General features: G+C 39.6%; 1 protein-coding gene across 3 annotated transcripts in view; it reads left to right on the top strand.

Annotated features, from left to right (window-relative positions):
- The first annotated feature begins 1,970 nt into the window (after window positions 1-1,970).
- The window catches only part of entpd6 (ectonucleoside triphosphate diphosphohydrolase 6), a 24,819-nt gene continuing 17,152 nt past the window's right edge, over window positions 1,971-9,637 (top strand). The window contains exons 1-3 of one of the 3 annotated variants that reach the window (XM_023285675.3): window positions 1,971-2,098; window positions 6,605-6,873; window positions 8,756-8,832. In XM_023285675.3, the coding sequence (XP_023141443.1) occupies window positions 6,639-6,873; window positions 8,756-8,832 (312 nt within the window). In that variant the 5' untranslated portion in view covers window positions 1,971-2,098; window positions 6,605-6,638. Of the gene's footprint in view, window positions 2,099-2,150; window positions 2,586-6,586; window positions 6,874-8,755; window positions 8,833-9,637 lie in introns of those variants that run through there. The other 2 variants (XM_035955260.2, XM_055018695.1) reach the window with 2 other exon arrangements.

Raw genomic sequence — 9,637 nt, 5'->3', positions numbered from 1 at the left:
AATCAACATTCTACTGGTGGAACATCACAGCACCGAATCAACGTTGTGTTGGTGGAACATCACAGCACCAAATCAACGTTCTACTGGTGGAACATCACAGCACCAAATTAACGTTCTGTTGGTGGAACGTCACAGCACCAAATCAACATTCCACTGGAGGAAGTTAAACATGTTTTTCAGTGTTTTTGCGTCTTCTTTTGCTTTGCATCATCTTATGGTTCAGAAGTTCTTCTGAGTCTTTGTGTTTGACAGTTTTAAACAGGCACTGAATATTCATTATCTATAATAAGACATTAACAAAGGACTCGTCCCATAACTGGTCCATCACTAATAATAATAAATAATAATACATTTTATTCAACGCGCCTTCCAAGGAACTCAAGGACACTTGACAGAGGCAGAAAAAATCTACAACAATAATTAAAAACTATACAATAAAAAAATCAATAACAAAAATAAAACAAAGAACAACAAAGTGGTGAGGCACAGTGAGGTCAGGGTGTGAGGGAGGCTGCAGTCCTGAACAGGTGAGTTTTGATGTTGGATTTGAAAATTGAAAGGGTGTCACGGTTCCAGTGAGTTCCAGAGCTGAAAGAACAGCTTCCAGAGCGGCTGAAGGCTCTGATCCTCATGGTGCTGAGACGAGCCGAGGAGACAGTGAGGTGGATGGAGGTGGAAGATCTGAGTGTTGACAGAGATGAGGTCGGAGAGGTATGGAGGAGCGAGATGATGGATGGACTTGAAGGTGAACAGAAGGATTTTGAATTGAATTCTTTGCTTGATTGGGAGCCAGTGGAGTAGTTGCAGGATGGGGGTGATGCGGTGGAGGAGGGGGTTTGGGTTGTAGACGAGCTGAAGTTTATGGAGGGACTTATGAGGGAGGCCGAACAGAAAGGAGGTGCAGTAATCCAGGCGTGAAGTGACGAGGCTGTGGATGGAGGTGGTGTGGGGGGTGAGGGTTGATGTTATATAGATGGAGGGGGTGAGGGTTGATGTTATGTAGATGGAAGTCAGCAGACCGACTGATGTTAGTGATGTGTGAATGAAATGATAGTAAGCTATGGAGGATGACACCCAGACTCTTTACCTGAGGGGAGGAGGAGACTGAGGAGCTGTCAATGGTTGTTCATGATGTTTTGTAAAAAGATAATTCCTTAAATGTGGACATTTTCAGAATGTGCTTTTTTGCACTAAACCAAAGGAACCATGAGGAGTTGTAGTTATTTATAGGTTATTATGCTGTGGTTTTACTGGTCTGGTCCACTGGAGATCAAACTGGGCTGACTGTGGAACCTGGACCAAAAGGAGTTTGACTCCCCTGGTCTAGACTGCGTTTCTGACTGATTTAATGTTATCTTCATTGAAAAAAACTGCTTTTCCTTCAATAATAAGGACATTTCTAAGTGACCCCAACTTTGGAACGGTAGTGTTTAAATTTGTTCTTTGAGTTTTTTTTAGTACTCACTTTTCCATTCATCACTATCTGGAACTTAGTGGAAAGTGATTTAATTTGTTATTTTTCATATAAAGTGTGATATATTGCCAAAAAAGAAATTTCTGTCATGATTATCTGAACTTAATAAAAGAACACAATCCAAACTGTTTCAGAATCAGCTCATTTTATTATTGTTTAGCTCATTAGAAGGTGGTTGGTATTAAATTCAGATGGTTATTTAGTTGATATTTTAGTGATAGCCAGTCATTTTTATTAATGATTGTATCCATAATAAATAATTATGGAATTTGTAAAGACTGATCATAATGGACACAAAAAACATTATTTTTGTTTTACTTTTAATAAAAATGTGTGCAGATTTATCCCATGGACTTCAGAAGTCCCTCAGTTATAGATTGACCCGTTTATTGTGTGTATAATGACAATTAAAAGCATTCTATTCTATTCTATTCTATTCTATTCTATATTCTATTTTTTAAATCCTCGTGGATTCTGCCATGTCACCGCCGTTTGCTGTGACGTCATCAGGCAGCGCCGCCTTGTTGATAGTTTAGCATCAGGATGAGAAGAAAAGTGACCGAAGACTGGAAGTAACGGAGCAGCTGGAGACACCTGGAGACGGTTAGAGACGGCTCCTGGTCGGTGCGTAGACACACGTTTAACCGGAACACAGAAGCCGTTTTACCGGGGCCAGTTCATCATCCCCATGCTAATTGGCTAACCCGCTGCTAACCCGCTGCTAACCTGAAGCTAACCAGGGGTCCGTTTAACGAAGCAGGTTCAACAAACTCTGAGTTTAACCCTGAACTCTGAGTCGATCTACTCTGAGATAGAAAAATCTGAGTTTTCGGTTTCACAACGGCTGATTTGAGTTGGTTAAATCAACTCGGAGTAGTTTCACCCGGAGTTAAGCGCGTGCACCACAACTATAAAAAGACAGCATCAATGGAGCGCCGATTCGACGAGTCACCATGGCAACGGGGAAGCGGAGGACTACACCGCTTGAATTGGAAATCTTAATGCGCTTATATAGCGAGTTTGAGCACGTTTTTAGAAAGAAGTGCAACACTGCTGCAGCTGCAAAAGAGAGGGAGACGGTGTGGGAGAACATTGCTGCCTGGGTCAATGCGTAAGTTTAAATCACAATAACATTACAGGAAAACTCTTTGAATAGTAGCCTATTAAGTTATTTCATGTAGGTGCAATCCTGCAGGGGAGAAGCTGAAGATGAAATATAAAAACATTTTTAAAACAGGTAAGAAGTCGGCATAATCTCATGGAGCTACCTCATTTTGATCATGTTTTACATTGTAAAGTAGCCTAAATATTAAGTGGCTGTTTGACTGTGCAGTGGTTTTATCCCACACACAGCCTAAATGTCTGCATCCATATCATGTTCTGTTAAATAATTAACTCTATTTAAGCTAACAAAGACTTCTACTCAGCCAACAATATATATATATATATATATATATATATATATATATATATAGATATAGATATAGATAGATATATAGATTTTTTTAAAGCATTTATTTCTCTTTTTCTGACCGTCCTGCATACAGTTGCATTACTGAAGTGCTCTGCATCTCCTACATTATATAAAAAAACTTCCATTTGCAAAGAACCGCAGCACAACACACAATATCTGCTGGGATGTGAGAGCATGACTGCGGTTGGTGATGTTGTAAATGTAAGGACGGATGAGGTTGTATGTAGATTATGGACTGTGACGCGAAACGGTACCGCTCAAAAAGATAATTGTCCAGAAATGCGAGAACATCTATGCGCTGATAACAATCTCCCGACGAATATTTAATTCTCTGTGCAGTAATGCTGCTCCTTCATCTACTGGATCGTTCATAAAAGGACATGACATTTTGACACACGGCAGAACTAGACTTCGCCAAAACTCGCCAGCTGAATGAATGAATGAATGAGGAAATCTAATAACGTGTGGCTGAAAGAGGGCGGAGACAGAGAGAAACTCAAGGTTTGCTGAGATAAACCTGGTTCCGACCAGGTTAGATTCATAGACTCTGTTACTATGGTAACTGACCGAGAGCTTCAGTTACCTCTCTTTGTGAAACAGGCTAGAGTTACCCCTCTGTCTCTGGTTTGAGTTACCTCCCTTTGTGAAATGGAAAACTCTGAGTTTCCCTCATTTCAGGGTTAACAAACTCAGAGTTTTCACTAAACCTGCTTCGTGAAACGGACCCCTGAAGCTAACCTAACCAGCTTCTTCAGGCTCAGCTAACTGTTAGCATCTGGAGAGCTGCTGTAAATATAAACAAACAAACAAACAAACAAACAAACATTCACCGCCTCCACCTGCTCAACATTTATAACAACAGCGTTAAGAATGAAAGTTCTATTTCCGTTAACTTCACACCAAACTGAACTTTTCTTGTTTTTTTTCCTGAGAACTCGGATGTTCTGTGACTCCATTCCTTTCTATGTAAATTAAATGATGAATATTGATGTGTTTCTGATAAAGAGTCAGATATCTGTTGGTTTATTACCTGTTGACTTGCGGGTGAATATTAATGATGAATTTTGATGTGTTTTCTTTAATCTGCTCCTTTCTGGTCACATTTATTCTGAACAGGTAAAACTTTCATCAGGTTGAGGAGAAGAAACCTCACCGACAGTTTAACGTTTATTCATAGAATAAAACCTGAGAACTGTCATTCAGAGACTCATTTAAACACTCAGGGTTCATTTATTTATTTAAAGTCAGTTAGTGGGTTAGAGGTGACCAGCTGATGCTAACACCATAAATCTTTTCTGCTTCCACAAAACTAAAGTTGAATTTCTTTATTGTATGTTCATTTAGACGGAATAATTCAGAGCAGGAGAGTCAAACTCATCTTAGTCCAGTTCCACATCCAGTCAAGTCTGACCTCCAGTAAAACCAGTAAAACCACAGCATAAATAACCTATAAATAACCATAACTCCTAATGGCTCCTTTGTTTTAGTGCATAAATGTTCACATTTAAAGAATTATCTTTTTACTAAACATCATGAACACCCTGAAATTCATGAAGAAAAATAAATTCAGTTTCATCAACATTCAGCCTCAGTTTATCATTTCCACATTACAACTTCCAGATCACAGTGTCTACAAAGGAACACAACATTTACTCATCTGGAACTGAACCAGAGAGGATTTACTGGAGGATCAAAACCACAAAAAAACAACAAAAACAAGACAAAATATGACAAAAACGAGACACAAAATGAAAAAAAATGGACAAATAAGACGAGCGAGACAAAAAAAAGACACAAAACAACAAAAATGAGACAAAAAAGCAATGAATAAAGCAAAACACAAAATGACAAAAATAAGAAAAAAACACAATTGAGACAAAAAGGAAGCACAAAACGACAAAAACCAGAAACAAAACAACAAAAATATGAGACAAACGACAAGTCAGACAAAAAAGACAACATATTACAAAAACGAGACAAAACGTCAAAAGAACAATGAACAATCCAGTATTTTACTTTCTGATCTAAACAACTTGTCATGGTCTACAAATTATTTTACATTTTTACTAGTATGGGTTACCATATGTATATATAAATATATATATATACACACACACACACACACACATATATATATATACATATATATATACACACACACATATATATATATATATATATATATATATATATATATATATATATATATATATATATATATATATATATATATATATATATATATATATATATATTAGGGCCGGGACTTTAACGCGTTAAGTTCGATTAATTAATTACCGCGCAAATAACGCGTTAAAAATAATATTGCGATTAATTGCACCCTCCTCAGTTCCCTCATTTCTGGTAACTCTGATGAACACTCCAGCCCAGTAGGTGGCGGTAATGAATCTAAAGTCTGTTTGTAGCCATGAAGAAGAAGCACAGGAAGCACTGAGTGAAGTCAGGCACTGGTGAACAGTGAAGGAAGATGAGATTGAGCTTGTTGGGCAGAATGTTTCCTTTTAAAAATCTTCCTGATGGCAGCTTGGATAAAAGCCTGGTTGTGTGTAAATTGTACAACAAAGAGTTTTCTGATCACTGCATCACTTCAAGCCGACGGTATCACCTCAATGTAAAACATGTTGCTGTTAGCACCAGAGCTAACGTTAGCTACGAGTCATGCTAACGGTGTAGCCATCCCATAATAGACCACTTTTCTAGACAGTGCTTGAGTTTACAGAAAGTCTTCAAATGTTGAATAAAATCGCTGTAATCGCACTTAGATTTGCAATAATCTGTGAATGTAGCAGACAGATGAAAAATGCAGATAAATAGAAATTAAACATTTTTGTGGTTTAAGTTTTTACTCCATCGAGGCTCTGCCTCCTTGGAGGAGGAATAACCTAAACAACAAAAATATCTCTTTTAATAACTTAATTATAAACTTTTTGTTTATAAAAAAAATTACATAAATAAAAATTGATATTCCTATAAAAAGAACCATCAAAATTCCACCATTTATCAGACCCAGAAAAGATGAAAACAGAATGAATCTCTGGATTTTCAACTTTCTGAAGCTCCTTGAATTACTTATGCTGATTTTATGTGCCATACAGTGGAAAAAACAACTAAATTCTTTTCGTCACTTTGTGACTTTTTTGTCTATTTTTTGTTATGGTTCATGTCATTTTGTGTCAAATTTTTTGTCATTTTGTGTGTCATTTTTGTAATGTTTTGTCTTATTTTTGTTGTTTTTTGTCTAATTTTTGTGGTTTTGATCTGGATCATCTGGAACTGAACCAGAGAGGATTTACTGGAGGAGTAAATCCTCTCTGGTTCAGTTCCAGATGACTAAATGTTGTGTTCCTTTGTAGACACTGTGATCTGGAAGTTGTAATGTGGAAATGATGAACTGAGGCTGAATGTTGATGAAACTGAATTTATTTTTCTTCATGAATTTCAGGGTGTTCATGATGTTTAGTAAAAAGATAATTCCTTTAATGTGAACATTTCTGCACTAAAACAAAGGAGCCATTAGGAGTTGCGTTTATTTGTAGGTTATTATGTTGTGGTTTTACTGGTTTTACTGGAGGTCAGACTGGACTGGATGTGATCCTGGACTGCTCCTGGTTGACCAGGACTTGTGGTGTTTTCAGGTCATCGTTGTGCAGCTCCACAGAATGAGCGGTGATGAAGAGACCAAAGCTGGCCGGAGTGTTCCTGCTGCTGGGCGTCCTGCTGGCCTACCTGATGTTTGTGAAGAATCACTACTCGGCCTCCAGACCCGACCACTTAACTCCTCACCACCGCACCGCAGACAGTAGGACCACCGCCGCTGGGCGGAGCTTCCGGTACGGCGTCATGTTCGACGCCGGCAGCACCGGGACCAGAGTCCACATCTTCAGGTTCCAGATGGACAGCAAAGGTACAGCAGCTGAACCATCTCCAGATGTTCTCACACTCACTTTACTGATCTAATTTCTGCTTTCTGGGTCCAGATGTGAGGATTTGATGCTTTTCTTTGTCTCTTCTGATTATAAACTGGAGACAGACCAAGTTTTAGTCAGAAACTAATTAACTGATATTCATGTTTTGTCTTAATTTCCTCCAGCAGACAATGTGATGAAAATATGAAAAATAGAAGAGAAGACATAGCTTTGCTCTATTCGTTATTTAGGAACACTGTTGGAGGATAGAAACGACAGAAATGAGACAGTAAATGACAGAAACATCATCACCAGGTTCTGCTAACATGTTGTGGGAAACGTTCCATGAATAATAATTAATATTTAAAATATTATGTTGATTGAAAAATGTTCCCACAATTACAGAGACATGAATGAAAAAATAAAACCAGAAAAAAGGAGATTTAAATTCAGTCTGTTTTATTAGAGATCCAGTTTGGTCATCAGGGGGGTGGACAAGAGAAAAATGGCATTTTAGGGGAACTCCAGACTTATTTGTTTTTTTTTTAAATATTAAAACATTCTTTTCTCCTAGTTTTACATGTCTTTGGGGTATTTTTTTAATGGTTTGGTGGTAGTTTTACATCTTTTTGGGGTCATTTGCATCTCTTCTTGTTCTTTAGTTTAATTTTATTGTAATTTTGCATCATTTTGTGGTCATTTTGCATCTTTTCCTTTTATTGTCATTCTTCAGCTGTGTGCCGGTCGCTCATTGCTGTGATGTGAACATGTGGATCAGATATCTGGCCGTTAAACCTCTAAATGGATTCGTATGGGTCGGATGAACTGCTTTGGTTATTTAAAATCCAGGCGTTGGCTGGCAGCAGTAATTACCAGCAGACAGGAGGAGCTTTCAGCCTCTAAGTCCTGCTCTGCTGCAGTCAAAATGGACACAAACTCATTAGTGTTTTGGAGCTTTTTGGTTTATTAGGCTTAGAGAAAGTTTCCTGTCGCGCTCGACCAAATGCCTTCGTTATCGCATTAGTGCGCTAAGCTAAATACCACGGCTGGGCTGAGTGCTGTTTTGGCTCCTTTGTTAGCAGCAGAGCTGGCCGGTCTCGTGGCAGCACCTGTTACTGATGCAGGAGCTGAATCAAATCAAATCAAATCAAATCAAATCAAACTTTATTTATATAGCACTTTTCATACAGTTAAAAATGCAACACAAAGTGCTGTACAACATTTAAAAACATTAAAAACAAGCAAACCCATCCCTCCCTCCCTCCCTCCATATATACATATATGCACACAACTGCACAAGCACTTACACACATGCACGCCCACACACACACATACGCACGCCCACACATACAAAGACACACACACAGACACACACTCCCACCACTGACAGTAGGGAGACATGGCATGGCACTGACGATTGTGGAAAACGCCTCCATTGGGGTCGTCCACACTGGGAGGAGTCGCAGGCCATGACCACTGGGGGCGCTGGCACCCAGACCCACAGACCCCCAGACCCCCCAGACCCCCAGACCCCCCGACCCCCCAGACCCCCCGACCCCGACAGACAGGGGGACCTGGATAAAGGAGAGTTCTTGGTCTAAGAACAGTCCGAGTTTTGTTTGATCTGTTAAAACGACTGTTGGGATGTTGTGGGTGATGTTGTCCGGTGTTTCTGTGGGCAGAGGGGAAGTGTGTGAGGTATGTGGTGAGTGGGCGTGGCCTATACGCAGTCAGTCAGCTAGTGTTGATTGAACCACATGGAGAGTGTTACCTGTTAAAACCGAGCTGCCCAGTCAGCTGAAGGATGATTACATGTGCAGCAGCAGGACTCCACCTGAGCAGGTAGGCGGGGCTTTACAGGTGTGTGTTTGTGTCTTGCAGAAGCTCCCAGGCTAGACCACGAGACCTTCAGAGCCATCAAACCCGGACTGTCTGCCTACGCCGACGAGCCGCACAAGGTACTGCTGATTTCACAGGTGTTATACAGGTGTTACACAGGTGTTATACAGGTGTTATATAGGTGTTACACAGGTGTTACACAGGTGTTATACAGGTGTTACACAGGTGTTATACAGGTGTTATATAGGTGTTACACAGGTGTTACACAGGTGTTACACAGGTGTTACACAGGTGTTATACAGGTGTTACACAGGTGTTATACAGGTGTTACACAGGTGTTATACAGGTGTTATACAGATGTTACACAGGTGTTATACAGGTATTATACAGGTGTTACACAGTTCAAAGGAATTATTTACAGTCAAAAACAAGGTTTTGCAATGGGAGATCCACTATCTGCAATAATGAGTAATTTTTTCATGGAGGACCTGGAAACCAAAGCCATCCACACAGCACCCACACACTGCAGACCCACACTCTGGAAACGATATGTTGATGACATCCTGGAAGTAATAAAATCTGGACACACACAAGAACTTACCGATCATCTGAACAACATGGAGGACACAGGAAATATACAATTCACACACGAAGAAGAAATAAACCGGACCATTTCATTTTTGACTTAAACATACACCACAGAGAAGACGGTAGCATTAAGATCACAGTTTACAGGAAACCTACACACACAGACCAGTACCTCCTCTGGACATCAGAACACCCACAGCTCACAAACTATCAGTAGTCAGAACACTTTATGAACAGACCAGCATCATAACAGACGATAAAGACAGACAGGAGGAGGAAAAACACATCAAGAACGCACTCATACACTGCCAATATCCCATATGGGCCATCAACAAA

This window comes from Amphiprion ocellaris, chromosome 16 (genome assembly GCF_022539595.1).
Source record: "Amphiprion ocellaris isolate individual 3 ecotype Okinawa chromosome 16, ASM2253959v1, whole genome shotgun sequence".
NCBI classification, from domain to species: Eukaryota; Metazoa; Chordata; class Actinopteri; family Pomacentridae; genus Amphiprion; species Amphiprion ocellaris.
Note: the sequence above shows the minus strand (reverse complement) of the source record. Positions and strands in the feature narration are given on the sequence as shown.